General features: G+C 38.9%; 2 protein-coding genes across 2 annotated transcripts; one reads left to right on the top strand and one right to left on the bottom strand.

The window, feature by feature from the left end:
• Nucleotides 1-369: 369 nt before the first annotated feature.
• On the bottom strand, nt 370-2,625 carry LOC111798099 (fatty alcohol:caffeoyl-CoA acyltransferase). Its single transcript, XM_023681065.1, has 3 exons — nt 2,154-2,625; nt 998-1,497; nt 370-904 (listed from the first exon to the last, which is right to left on the bottom strand). Exons 1-3 carry the CDS (start codon nt 2,580-2,582, stop codon nt 475-477), a joined length of 1,359 nt encoding a protein of 452 aa, XP_023536833.1. The 5' UTR covers nt 2,583-2,625; the 3' UTR covers nt 370-474.
• Nucleotides 2,626-7,717: 5,092 nt separating this feature from the next.
• LOC111798988 (chromatin assembly factor 1 subunit FAS1) lies at nt 7,718-13,788 on the top strand. Its single transcript, XM_023682361.1, has 13 exons — nt 7,718-7,867; nt 7,977-8,463; nt 9,076-9,175; nt 10,108-10,255; nt 10,337-10,460; nt 10,543-10,901; nt 10,985-11,311; nt 11,460-11,541; nt 11,705-11,845; nt 12,111-12,518; nt 12,785-12,922; nt 13,193-13,238; nt 13,328-13,788. Exons 2-13 carry the CDS (start codon nt 7,987-7,989, stop codon nt 13,480-13,482), a joined length of 2,505 nt encoding a protein of 834 aa, XP_023538129.1. The 5' UTR covers nt 7,718-7,867; nt 7,977-7,986; the 3' UTR covers nt 13,483-13,788.
• The last annotated feature ends 602 nt before the right edge of the window (nt 13,789-14,390 follow it).

Raw genomic sequence — 14,390 nt, 5'->3', positions numbered from 1 at the left:
GGAGAGAATCTAGCCCTACTCCAACCAATGCCCGCACTGTCTGATAACTGGTTTTGATACCATTTGTAAAGTCAACACCACCACTAGCAAATATGGTATGCTATAGTCCGTTACGTATCGTCGTTAGCCTCATAGTTTTAAAACGTGTATGCTAGGAAGAGGTTTTCACACCCTTATAAGGGATGTTTTGTTCCCCTCTCCAATCGATGTGGGATCTCACAGTGAGAGATAGAAACCGAAGAGACGAGTCAAACTAAAGCATGATGTGGTGGCAACTGTTGTTTATGCGTGAGGGAAGCTGAGTCGAGCTCAACCTTTTATAAGCAAGAATCCAACTCGTTCTTTCTTTTTCTTTGAGACGTTATAATGTTACAAGAGAACACTGAAAATCTTTCGGGTCTTCCAACATGATCTCACAAATTTATTGTATATAAATATCAACTTAGTCCATAACCATACATCATTCATGATCAATTAAGCCATAAACTCCTTGAACAAAGCTTGGAACTTCTCCATCTCCTTCTTAGGAAGAGCCACCAAAACATTCACTCCATTGTTCTTCCCACTTTCTTTCATGTCTGGAAACAACAATATGATTTCCTTTCTATGACACACCACCGGACAGCTATACCTTGGCTTCCCCCATGGATACTCAACCTCTGCAAACCCTAATCTCCACCATGAAGACACCAACAACTCCCCATTTGGATACCCCTTGTAGAGCTCTCCCCAATCAATGGCAGATCTCGCATACTCATCCGTCATCCTCTCCGCTGCCTCCGCCACCATCTCTACCACCCTCGAAAACGGCTCGTTCTCCAACTCCTTGCATTTAGCCGTGGCGTACACCGTCAATACTGCGTTACCACAGTACGACATTGGCAATGGCGGAACCAGTCTCGACCTTTGTTAAGAATGTAATAAAAGATTAAATTTATCATAACCCGTCAACCTTCTGACTCAAATTAGTTTTAAAGTTAAGTGGTGATTTAACAACCTTACATCCACGGCGTAGAGCAACGTGGACGATCTTTCAGGGTTGCTTTCTGCGTCGAAGGACAATGCCTTGCACCGCCACACATGGGCGGTGACAACATTGAATCCACTGACGCGGGTCTTCTTGCCAACGTGACCTTCGTCTCCGCTGCCGGTGGCGGGCTGTGCCGTGAGCTTCAGGGTGGCGATGTCTGCAGCAGTCAGCTTGAAGATCTTGAAGTCAAGGTCTTGTGGAGTGTCTTTGAAGACTGAGATGTTTGATGAGTCCGGAGAGGCTGGCAGTGGAGTGTGCAGCTTGAGGAGTTCGTGATGTGGGAAAGTGACACGTGGAGGGGATCGTGCGGCCAAGAGGCGTCTGTCATGGCATGGAGTCACAGCCAGGGGCTTGTTATCAGCAAGAGCTGCAAAGTTATCTAAGAACATCTTGAAGCTCAAGCCGTCGAGTGTGGTGTGGTTCATTGAGAATCCCATGGCAAAGCCACCACACTTGAAAGAAGTAACCTATAAAATTGATATAAAAGATTACAAAAATAGCCTCGATCAGCGCCATATTTTACGGGTAGCCTTATCCCGCTCGTACGAGTTTAGTAGATAAGATACCAATTATCGTACCAAAGTTTGATGGTTCAATTTTTCACTCGAGACTGAACTCAAAAAAATTAGTGGGGTACACAAATTTTGTTGGGTGGGTTGGACTAGGGATATCTTTTGGACGACCCAAAATTTTGGGTCGGTTGGGTTGGTGATTCGAGCAACTCTCACACAATTCAACCCTCTATTTTCGGGTTGGGTTGTCGGGTAGCTCCTTTTTTCATTATCTAAAAAATATACTTATCCATAATACATGTTATATTAATAACTAAAATTTCATAAAATTCAAATATTAAACATTCACGGTTGACAATAAATATCAAATATTCTTAATCTTCGTAAGAATTTGAAAAGTAAGATACAACGTTAGGTTGTAACTATATTTTTGGGTTCGTTGGGTTGACCTAACAAAAAATGTCAACCAGCAAACTGTCTCGAATTTTTCGTTTTTCAAAAATTCAACTTAACTCAACCTTAGTTGGGTTAGATAATCTTGGTTGGTCGGATTCTCTGATCATATGAACACCCTTAAAAAGTGATAGAACATAGGGTTGATGAAAAAGTACCTGAACGATGACGAGAGGCTGATCATCGGGCTCGAAGACATCCAAAGACTTGGAAACCAAGTGCTGAAAGGCAGGATTAGGGTAGACCAAATCTCCAATCTCATCCAAAGTGATATCACTTGAGGCCACCACAAAGCCAGCCCCAGCGCCATTGCAGTCAATCTCCAAGCGGCCATTTTCATGGCTAAGCTTCAACCTTCCAGCCAAGAAGTGATAGGGCACTAAAAGCTTAGAAAAAGTGGCTTTGATCTTCTCAATGACCACATGGGGTGGAAAATGGTTATGGGGTGGAAAGAAATGGAGTGTTTCAACGCTAAAATTAAGGATTTGGTCTATGTTCGTCAAGAACAAACACTTTTTTTGTGTCTCTTGGAATGGATGAACTATAGAACACTCTTTGATCCTTACTTTTAGGTCAAGGGTTTCCATTTTCTCTCTTGTTTGTGGTGATTTTTCAATTTTTATGAGGTGGGTTGTGGATTTTATAGCTCGAAAATGAACTTTCGTGCCACTTATGGTGGATGGAGTGACATAAATGCTAGGGCACCTCGGGCACCTCGTGTTGGGAATATGTATAAAAAGATTCGTAGTCGGAAACTTTTAGGATTTAGTGGTTGTAATGTCCCAGGTTGGTTGGGAAGAAGAACAAACCATCCTTTATAAGGGTGTGGAAGCTTTTCCCTAGTAGACGCGTTTTTAAAGTCTTGAAGGGAAGCCCGAAACGGAAAGTCCAAAAAGAACAATATCTATTAGTGGTGGGCTTGGGTCGTTACAAATGGTATCTGAGCCAGATGTCAGACTATGTGCTAGCGAGGGGGTAGACACGAGGTGGTGTGCTAGTAAGGAAGTTGGACCCCAAAGGGGATGGATTTTGGTGGGAATCTTCACATCGATTGGAGAAAGGAACGAGTGCCAGCGATGACGCTAGCCCCAAAGAGAGGTGGATCGTGAGAATCCCATGTTGGGTGGAGTCCCTTTATAACAGAGTGGAAACCTTTAAAAGTCTTGAGGGGAAGCCCGAAAGAAAAAGTCGAAAGAGGACAACACAGTTACGTTTTCCAAACAACTCGAGTTAAGTGACATTACATTGTTTGAAGTTTTGTAACGTTATTTTTCTCTGTCATTGGATATTTCATAGCCACTTACTGAATCTTAATTAACATAAACTTTTGAGTCACTTCGGATCGATTTCCTGAGTTCTTTGAATATTAATTTGATTAATAAAATCGGATATAATATCATGATGAATAAATTTGTGTTTAATGTTTACTATATATTAAAACTTTATACATATTTTATATTCTTAGACTCTCTATGTAGCTTCACAATAAATGGACCATTGAACCCAATTTTGTTCCCCACAGTGCATAACAATAATGACAGCTGATATGGAGACATTAATGCTCACCAAACACATCATAATTAAACATCAACGATCGTGATCGTGCTAGCTAGCTACTTAAAACGATACCCATCTGAACAAAATAATGAGGCCTCGTGGGGAAGCCAAAAGCAAAATCATGATGAGTCTCTAAATTAGCCAACGTGGGACTCCCTCCCAATTATCCTCAACAATCCTCCCCTCGACCAAAGTACATTATAGAGGACTCGAACAACCTCCCTTTAATTGAAGCTCGACTCTTTTCTTTGGAGCCCTCGAACAAATTACACCATTTGTTTGACACTTGAGTCACTTTTGACTCCACTTTCGAGGCTAACAATTTCTTTGTTCGATATTTGAGGAATTATTGACATAGCTAAGTTAAGGGTATAGCTCTGATATCATGTTAGGAATCACTGGTATTGTCCACTTTGAGCATAAACTCTCATGGTTTGCTAGCTTCCCCAAAAGGCGTCATTTCAATGGAGATGTATTTCTTTACTTATAACTCGTTCTTACTTAAATCCTTAATGATCAAAACTCGGTACTAAAACAATAAAGAATTGGTTATATTTTGTTGTTAAAAATTTCTATTATTAACACGGAGTACGACACTTATTCGATATATTATTTAAAGATTACATATTTTCATATAAGTTTAGGCATTTGGGTGAAAATTGGAAGACATAAATTAACAATTTAACCAAATATGGTATCATTTTCAATGAATGGGATTAATGATATTACAAGTAACGAGCCACCGATTATGTAGTTGGAGTAGGATTATTAATGAATGGGATTGATGATGATACAACAAACAAGCCACCGGTTGTTTAGTTGGAATATCATTTAAGAAAAGCGGTCGAGAGAGTAGTGATCGAGATGAAAAGGTAAACTTGGTGTTACGAACGTTTGTCGGTAGGGTTGGATCGGATTAGTACATTTTTTAGACACAATTCATGTGAGATCTCACATCGGTTGGAGAGAATGACGAAATATTTCTTATAATGGTGTAGAAATCTCTCCCTACAGACGCGTTTTAAAACCGTGAGGCTGATGGCGACACGTAACGGGTCAAATCGGACAATATCAGTTAGTAGTGAGCATGAGCTTTTACAAATGATACAAAAGTTAGACACCTAGCGGTGTGCTAGTGACGACGTTAGCCCCGAAGGGGGTGGGGATTGTGAGATCTCACATCAGTTGGAGAAAGGAACGAATTATGGGCGTGGAAACCTCTCCCTATAGATGAGTTTTAAAACCGTAAGGCTGATGACAATACATAACAGGTCAAAACGGACAATATCTGCTAGCGGTGAGCTTGGGTTGTTACAAATGGTATCAGAGTTAGACACCGAGCGGTGTGCTAGTGAGGATACTTGGCCTTCAAGAGAGTGGATTGTGAGATCTTACCTCAGTTGGAGAGGGGAATGAAACATCCTTATAAGTGTGTGGAAACCTCTCCCTATATATGTGTTTTAAAACCGTGAGGTAGACAGCGATACGTAACGGGTCAAAGCGTACAATATCTGCTAGCGTGAGCTTGGGTTGTTATAAATGGTATCAGGGTTAGACACTGAGCGGTGTGCTAGTGAGGACGCTGGGCCTCCAATGGGGTGGATTATGAGATCTTATATCAGTTGGAGAGGGAATGAAACATTCCTTATAAGGGTGTGGAAACCTCTTCCTATATATGTATTTTAAAAGCATGAGGCTGACGGTGATACATAACGAGTCAAAGCGGACAATATCTACTAGCGATGAGTTTGGACTGTTACAATTCAATTGTTCGGGTTTTCCAGCCACCTATATTAAGTGATGAACTTAATAGAACTCAAACATAAAATATTTGAATTTGGTAGGTTTGTGTTGCGTATAAGAATTTGTACCATGTGTGATGTGTAAAGGGCTTGTACGTTAACCTCTAACATGAACCCATCTTAGGGGTCAACATTTGTACCGTACCACCACGAGTTGGTAGGTAGGGTTGAGCCCTCGAGAACTTTATTGTGCTGTGAAATTATTATTGTAGGAATGATAAATGAATCTCTATCCGCTCCTTAACTGTGGACTTATTTAGATAGGAGAAAACGACCACACAATTGCTATCACTTCGTAATTACTCAGTTAGTTTTAGGGTTGCTCCCTTCTTGTCGTGTATGAAAAGTAGGAGCTATTCGGAAGTCACCAATAATGTAACTATTTAGAAAGCGATATCCCTATTTGAAGATGAAAAGTAGGTCCTTGGTTCGATCTCCTAATGAGAATTGAGGTCCTTGCGCAGGCGTCTCATCTCCAAGACTTGCTTACTCTATATGGAGTGCCCCGTGGTTCCTCGAGTGCTAGCCGCAGAGAGGAATGCCATCAACTAGAGCACTATCGGCCACTAACCACTTGCTCACCGGCCGCTCAGGCTCCGCGTTTCAAGTTCGTTAACCCGTCTCATCTGCTCCACTAGGAGCCTGACCCCTTCTTCAATCTTATCTACAGCTTTGCTCCTCGGCTCCCTACAGCTCCAGCCGCTCTTTGTAATAGCTTGCTTCTCGGGTGGTGCAACTGAGCCCAATACATGATACTCTTCTTTCTTGTATATTAAACCAAATATGCTAGTTGGTGACGATGGTGTGATAGAGCTAAGAGGCTATGGAGACGAGTTGACACAGTGTCTAGAGTGTACTCTAGAGTTTCCATAGTATGAATCATCTTATGGACGCTGATACCTACTTTTGATTAGAAAGAGCGGGTAGATGATAAAGTTAGGAGATTATCGAAACAAAACTCATAATTTATGAGTATTTTCTATATTTTAATCAAACGTAAAATAAAAAGAATCGAGAACAATCAAAATTGAGAGGTTTAAAGAGTTTATTTCACCAACGAGACCGACCGTTCAATTAATTCTTAAAAATTCAAAACTTATTGTTATTTCAATTATTTATCATTTACTTAAAAAGTATGGTCGCTCGTATGTTCAACTTCAATCGTGTGCAACACAACAACATTGTATTTCAATATCATTTCAGTTTCCAACAACACGACCAGTACATCATGACATCGTCCAATATCTCAAGACACATCGACTATTTTAGCTTACTCGGACACATCCATTGGAAACTAACCCACGTGTCGATCATCTGATCCGGACATCCCAAACATCCATCCATTCAAATCTCTCGAGCATTGGGCTCTCCCATGTCCATACTAAACCATTTGCAACATACATTCCCGATAGTAAGTGCATAATCCAACCTCTAACACACAGGCTGGAGCACAATACCAGCACGCCCATACGTTCAGTACTATCCTTGAAAAACCCATTTAAAAGAAAGTCGCACAAGACACTCGTCTCGAAACGCTCGCCCACACTGTGACATGCATGTGCCATAGGACCCAATGGCGGTATATATATATAAAATATTATTAAAATAAAAAGAAACTAACCCACGTGTCGATCATCTCATCCAAACATCCATCCATTCAAGTTCTCTCGAGCATTGGCCTCTCCCATGTCCATACTAAACCATTTACATCATACGTTCCAGATAGCAATTGCATAATCCAACCTCTAACACACAGGCTGGAACACAATACCAACACACCCATACGTTCAGTACTATCCTTGAAAACCCCATTTAAAAGGAAGTCGCACAAGACACTCGTCTCGAAACGCTCGCCCACACTGTGACATGCATGTGCCATAGGACCCGATGACGGTATATATATATATATATATATATATAATATTATTAAAATAAAAAGAAACTAACCCACGTGTTGATCATCTCATCCAGACATCCCAAACATCCATCCATTCAAGTTCTCTCGAGCATTGGCCTCTCCCATGTCCATACTAAACCATTTACAACATACATTCTAGGTGCATAATCCAACCTTTAACACACAAGTTGGGGCACAATACCAACACACTCTGCATTCAGTACTGTTATTGAAAAACCCATCTAAAAGAAAGTCGCACGAGACACTCGTCCACAATGTGGCATGCACGTGCCAATAGGACCCAATGTCGGTATATATATATATAATATTATTAAAATAAGAAGAAACTAATTTTGGCACCAAATAGAAGTCCGTGGCGCCAAGGTGCGCCAAATTTGGAGCCAAATCGATAGCCAATTTCGTTTGGCGGGAAAATATATTTTTTAATTTTCCTTTTTCTTTACTCTTCGATCTCTTATCACTTAAATTATTAATTTTTTTTTTCTTCTCAAACCATACCCATTTCGTTCCACCCACTTCTTCCAAATCAAGAACACAAGCAAAATCCTTACCAATACTTCTGGATCAACAACTCGATCCTCATAGTTTCTTCAAGGTAATCGCCGCATATGAACTCTGATTCTTCCACTCNTTTTTTTTTTTTTTTTTTGTTCTTGCTCCGTCTCAACTTCTAGGGTTTCTAATTTCTTCTTTGCATGTGTTAGTTTCTTGTAAATGGATGCGGTTGCAATGGACGTTGATGAATGTTCGAAACCTTCGAGTACGGATGGTCAGAATCGGCCTCGGAAGGTTCAGAAACGGAAGAGGGGTTGCTTGGAAATAGAGGGTTTCGAGAAGGAAGAGAGAAATGCGAAGATCGAGGGTATTCAGAAGGAGATTGAGAGTTTGTTTAAGTATTATGAAGAAGTTAAGGGTCAGAAAGTAGATCTTGATTTAGGCCAATGTAGTTCTAGTAATTCGGTTGTTGCTGCTCTTTTGGAAGAGAGTGAACTGCCATTGTCGAAGCTTGTTGATGAGATTTACGAGAAGATGAAGAACATTGATAGTGGTGGTGGTGGAGTGGAGACTGTGACTGTCGCTTCAGTGAAAGCCTCTGTTCTCTTTGTTGGTCAGAGGGTTATGTATGGTGTGCCTAACCCTGATGCGGATGTTTTAGAAGACGTCTCTAAAGAGTGTCTATGGTGTTGGGAGGTACATTGATACCCATCTTATTTATCTCTGCGTGATGGGTGTTTTACCCTTTGCCATTTTATTCCGGTTACGTTATAAATCTGATTATACTGCCATAATTGTTATGAAGATCAAGGGGTATTATTTTGCAATTTAAATATCAACTTCTTATAGTATGATTGTAAAATTCAATTTAACATGAACTAAGGGAGCAATCACTTCCTTTTGTTATTAGCTCCTCGTATAAGCTATTGGTCATTCCCATTTCTTGGGAGTGTATGTGGTCTGATTCTAGATTAGTTTCTTCGAAAGAATGTATAACTTACATTCTATCATGATTTTCTTCTTGTGGTTATTTTCTAATTAAATTCCTCAAGTTACTGGATGCACTCAACATTTCATTTCTACTCCAGTTAATTAATTGTTGTCACTTTTGTTCCTGATATTACTTATCTTTAGTAAATAGGTACAGGACATTTGTTCTTTATATCTGATTGTTTTCTTGTAAACTTAATGTTTATGTGGTGCCAGTGCCATAATTCATTAGTTTCTTTGGCTGAATTTCTCTCTGTCTCTATATATTTTAAGCTTTTGTCCTGTGCTACATGCTGATTTTCCTTATTAATTTTAAAGACCAGGGATCTAAAGATGGTGCCAAAATCCACCCGTGGAATATTGAACATTCGTCGTAAATGTCGGAAGAAAATTCATGAGAGGATCACTGTTCTCTCGGGTAGGCACTTTTTTTTTGTGTGTGTGTTTATGTATTATCTTGTTTGTTTTTATTCTTTTTTTATTTTGGGTTCAATAAGTGATATGGGGAAAATAATCTGTTTTCCTCTTGTTCTAATAGGTAGGGGAATATGACCTTATTAGATGTCCTCTTTTTCCTCTCATATTTTTGAAGCTTGTAACTGCTGCTTTGGCTCTGTAATTGTTTTCTCGAGTATAAGTCTAGGGTATGAGAATTTGAACCTCTAACTTGAAGGGATGGACTACATGCACAAAACCGCTGAGCTAACCTCACTTAGCTTTGAATGTGTAATTGTTGTTCTTTCCTTTTTCTGCTTTTACTCTACTCCCTTCATCATGGCTTTTTGGATAACGGAAAAAATGACGTTTATTTGTTACAAATTAATGTTGATATAAAATTATAAACATAATATTCTAGCTAGATTGAGAGAGAAGTTGTAACATCATATGCAAAAGAAGTTGATTTATTTGTGACCCATCTAAAAGATTTATGGGAGTTCAGTTTAGACACTTCAGTTCATAACGTGGGTTTTAAATACAGTTTTGTTCATAGGAGATTAAAGGTGAATCAGGTTCAGTTAGGACGTCTTTCTCCTTCTGGTTCAAATTATCAAGCCTACTCAATGTTTCTTTTCACTGCCTATTATTGTGATTAGCTTGGCATGGGTACACGTAAACCCAGAGTTTTTTGAAGCATAAGGTTTGCTATAGTGCAAAACCTTTTGAAGCAAAAGCAAAAAAGTGAGGGCATATGGACTATAAACTCTTTGCTTGTGCAAATGCATTTTTTCTTATGATTGTGTTTCTCCATGATTTAAAATCTTCATTTTTGGCCTATTTTTAACGGTTTATTCTTGAGTTTCTATTCTAATTTTCCTCCATTGTTAATCTCTGATGTTTGTCCTATTTCAGCGATGATGTCAGCCCTGCTGAAGACAGAGATTGATCGGACTTGCATTCAAGAGTTCATAAAAGCATCAGAAAAACTTGGTAAATTGTTTGATGAAGCCATGATCCGTTCATTGGTGGATGGCTTGTCACAGAAGACTGCTTCTGAGATGTATGGTTTATTTCTAAATCTTTAATGCTTCAAATTTGTATTCCTCTATGTTGCTTGTTCAATTTGAACTTCTTATTTCAGGGCTGTGAAGGAAGCAAAACGAGAGGAGAAGCTAATGGTCAAACAATTAGAGAGAAGTCAGCGGGAGGCTGAAAAGGAGAAAAAGAGAATAGACAGGGAACAACAAAAGGAGAAGTTGCAAAATGTAAGTATGTGTATAAAATTTTGAAAAAATTTCAACTCTTGAGCTTTTCAGGTGGTGACATGTACAAATCATTGAAAATCAGGAAAAGGAGTCAAAAGTGACAGAAAGGGAGGAAAAGCGTCGTCGTGAAAAAGAAGAGATTGAAATGAAAAAACAACTTAAGAAGCAGGAAGAGGACGCTGAAAAAGATCAACGTCGCAGACAGCGGGAAGAAGCTGAATCAAAAAAGAGACTTTCTGTACTAAAGCAAGCTTCCATAATGGAGCGTTTCCTTAAGAAAACTAAACCTAGTCCGTCATGTCAGAATGATTGTCCGACAACTGAATTGACTACATCAGTTCCATTGAGTAAACAGAGTGAAAACATGCTGGAGGCTTGCACGCAATTCATGGACTGCACTCTTTCTTCAAGTAATGCGATCAATTCTGTTGATATTCGCAGGTATTCATTTACCTTATATGGTATTATTTTTTTAGAGTTGTGGCTTTCTTGAGGTCATATTTTAAGACGTGTTTCACTTTCAGGCTGCACTTATCTTCTTGGCGCTTCATAGGTCATTCAATTCGTTCAAGAGGGAAAAATCACTGGGGCATTCGTCAGAAGCCAAAGTGTGATCTATTTAAGGAACTTAAACTTTCAAATGGTAGAGAATCCGCTAATGATGGTGAATTGGGTGAGGAGAGGCTTGTAGATGGTTGGGAAGAACAAATTACAGATGATAGAACCAGCCACACAGAGTTCTGCAGCAGTTTGCCTCATGCCAGTAAGTTGAACAGGGGGAAGGGGAAGCAGTTGTTGCAGTTTTCAAAGAGCTATAGGCCTGCTTTTTATGGCATTTGGTCCACAAAGAGGCAAGTAGTTTTTTTATTATATATTTTTAAAAATCTAGTCGTGATTGATCAACCTTTACGTATGAATTTATCAGTTTGCCTTGGATTCCATAATTGGACTTCTCATTTGAAATTTTACTTATCTTTGGGGTGTTACAATTATTTCCAGTCATGTTGTTGGACCACGCCATCCGTTTAGGAAGGACCCAGATTTGGATTATGATGTTGACAGTGATGAAGAATGGGAAGAGGTAGTGCACCCAGATTTTTGTTTACACTCTATATTTTATTTATTTATTTGAGAAGAATTGAAAGAAATCTAGTATGTTATATTACAATATTACAAATTTACATGACCTTGAACAATTGTGTCCTCGAGATAAGATATTTCAAATTTGCATTCTCATTTTGCAGGAGGATCCTGGTGAAAGCCTCTCAGATTGTGATAAGGATGATGAAGAAAACTTAGAAGAGGAAGGTTGTGCAAAAGCGGAGGAAGATGAAGACAGTGAAGATGGATTTTTTGTCCCTGATGGATATCTCTCAGAAAATGAGGTGTGAAACACAGATGTTTAAGTTTATCTAATTTTTTTTAATGGTGGTTGTGAAATGAGTTAAGTATGAATAGAACCAAAATTTCCTTCTGAATCCATTATTTGATGTTCCCAAAAGTTCATTTGAATAATATAATAGTATTGTAGTAAATGTTAAACCAAACTAATCTGTTTTGGTGGATCATTCCTGGGATGCATTAGTTTTATTTCTTTAAACATATTCATGAAGAAATTTATGAAGTTTGAATTTCCCTTCGAGCTTGTAGGGCGTGGAACATGACAGGATGGAAACTGATGATGTTGATGAGGTCAGGAGCACACCTAGTTCTAAGCAAGATATGGAGGGCAAAGAACTTTATAGTTTGTTTAAGCAGCAAAAGCATCTCTACAACATGACAGAGCTTGCACTTAGAAAAAATCAGTCATTGATTGTATTAAATTTATTGCATGAGAAGGATAATTTGCTAATGGCTGAAGATCTTGATGGCACATCTAAGCTAGAGCAGACATGCTTAGCAGCTCTCAGCATGCGCTTGATGCAGGGCGGGTGCCCTGTGGAGATTTTAGTTGATAGAACGCCAGATGAGGATCCAGAAATGTGCCTCCCAAGTGCCAAGGAAAGTAGCACCCAGATCTCAACGTCAGCTATCCTCGATTCAGATATGGCTGCAATTGTAAGATTTGTGCATTCTAAATCGTCAAATATGAACTTCCATGAACTATTTTGGAAAAGTACAACAATAGATTTATGTGGTTTCATACAGTCTGTTGAACTTGTCCTGGTTTGAGTTTTAAATGAACGTAGTCTAATGAACCGAGTTTTATCAATGTGGTTTCACTGTATCTTAGATGCGATGTTTTGATTCTTTGTAGTTACATGTTTTCTTGTACTTCAATTCCAATAATTGATCCTTGGCAATGACAATATCTCATTTAACAGGTATCAACTATTCAGTCCTGCTCACAGGGTATCAACAAAGTTGTTGAGTCTTTGCAGCAGAAGTTTCCTACTGTACCAAAGTCTCATTTGCGGAACAAAGTCCGGGAAGTATCCGACTTTGTAGAAAACCGATGGCAGGTTGGTGAACTGGTTCTAAATTCTTACTTTTAAGATTTTAAAAGTCTGATACGTAGATGCTTTGGTGATTTCATTCTTAAGTTGCTTGTCCCTGTCTGATGCATAGCAAAACTTTGATTCTGATTGTGAATGCCTATTTTCACTTACCCTGTGACATAAATAACTGCAGAATCTTAGGTTTGATTTACAGTCATTATCTTAGTTTGTTGATTTCGACTAGTGCTCGATCGATTCTTTTACTTAGCAGTAAGCATGGTCTAATGTATGCAGGTTAAAAAGGAAATTTTGGAGAAACATGGTGTTCTGGTGTCTCCAGGTTTGTATTCTTGGAATAACGATTTTGGTTGCAGACACTATCACGTGTATTTTACTCGATTTCGATCAACTCTTTTTCTTTATTTGCAGAAAAGAGCATCCGAAGACCAAAAACTATTGCAGCATTTTTCTCAAAACGCTGCCTGCCGCCTACCGGAAAGTGTATTAATGTGAACGAAACTTCACCTCAGTCTTTGAAACCAGGTTCAACCGTCCAAGATCAGAAAACTTACACGAATCAATAGCATCGTCTCGCCGTTACCAGGTTTTGTACTATGATCCATCGTATGTTCTTCCATAAGACTCATATCTGTGAATCCTGTTGTAGACTGAAGTCTAAGATGTTTGAAAAGAGAGAAAATGAAAGGGGGGGGTGTCCTGTAGTTTGAATGTATCTTTTGTTGAGTCTAACCATGAAGAGCAAGTGATATAGAAAATGAAAGGGGGTGTCCTGTATGATAGTTTTTGTTCTGTTTTGTTGCTGAACAAACTGATGAACCCAAGCTATGATGTTTACATGATAAAGGGTGGAATCGTGTTTGTACCATTAACTTGCACTTGAGTTCCATAGATTTTACGAGTTTTAATTAACTCATCATTTTTTTTTAGAGATTTAATCAAAGGATGAATATAAAAATTATACTGAAGTAATTTAGTGTTATGGTTGGATATGTTGGGACTTCTCCAATAGAAAAATTACACAACTCGAGATTTGTGGAGATTGTCGGGGGAACGATTGTTTGCATTTTCCCCTTTTTCTTTGAATTGATATAAACGAGATCGGTTGGTTGCTTCTCGTGGATTTTCATAACCCTGCTAAAAATGGGATATGCATTTGAACAACATTCGTTTTTTGCCCTAGAACCTGCTATCTCTAACGCATCCTAGTTTGCTTTTCCTATTACTTCTTGAACAAGGTAAATAGGTGTTTTCATTCCTGGCCTGGACTTTACTTAACTTATGGAATGAATAAGGGAAATAGGTAAGGGAGCGAAGCAACGAGACTCGAAGTTAAGTCTCCTCTGCTGGCTTGTTTGTTCTCTTGTGGTTTGATTTCAAAGAGAGTATGCTTTAGTGATTATGAGTATAGCTCATCTTTTAATTTTAGAGATTTTTTGTGCAACCATTAGGTCAATTTAGCTTAATTAATTGA

Source organism: Cucurbita pepo, chromosome LG07 (assembly GCF_002806865.2).
Source record: "Cucurbita pepo subsp. pepo cultivar mu-cu-16 chromosome LG07, ASM280686v2, whole genome shotgun sequence".
NCBI classification, from domain to species: Eukaryota; Viridiplantae; Streptophyta; class Magnoliopsida; order Cucurbitales; family Cucurbitaceae; genus Cucurbita; species Cucurbita pepo.
The sequence above is the reverse complement of the archived record's forward strand: the minus strand, read 5'-3'. Positions and strand labels throughout refer to the sequence as shown.

Coding starts and splice junctions, on each gene's coding strand:
- LOC111798988 (XM_023682361.1), top strand. CDS start 7,987: ATGGATGCGGTTGCAATGGACGTTGATGAATGTTCGAAACCTTCGAGT. Junction 11,312..11,459: donor GGCATTTGGTCCACAAAGAG/GCAAGTAGTTTT, acceptor AATTATTTCCAG/TCATGTTGTTGGACCACGCC. Junction 12,519..12,784: donor ATTCAGATATGGCTGCAATT/GTAAGATTTGTG, acceptor CTCATTTAACAG/GTATCAACTATTCAGTCCTG.
- LOC111798099 (XM_023681065.1), bottom strand. CDS start 2,582: ATGGAAACCCTTGACCTAAAAGTAAGGATCAAAGAGTGTTCTATAGTT. Junction 1,498..2,153: donor AGCCTCTCGTCATCGTTCAG/GTACTTTTTCAT, acceptor TCAATTTTATAG/GTTACTTCTTTCAAGTGTGG. Junction 905..997: donor CTCTACGCCGTGGATGTAAG/GTTGTTAAATCA, acceptor TTCTTAACAAAG/GTCGAGACTGGTTCCGCCAT.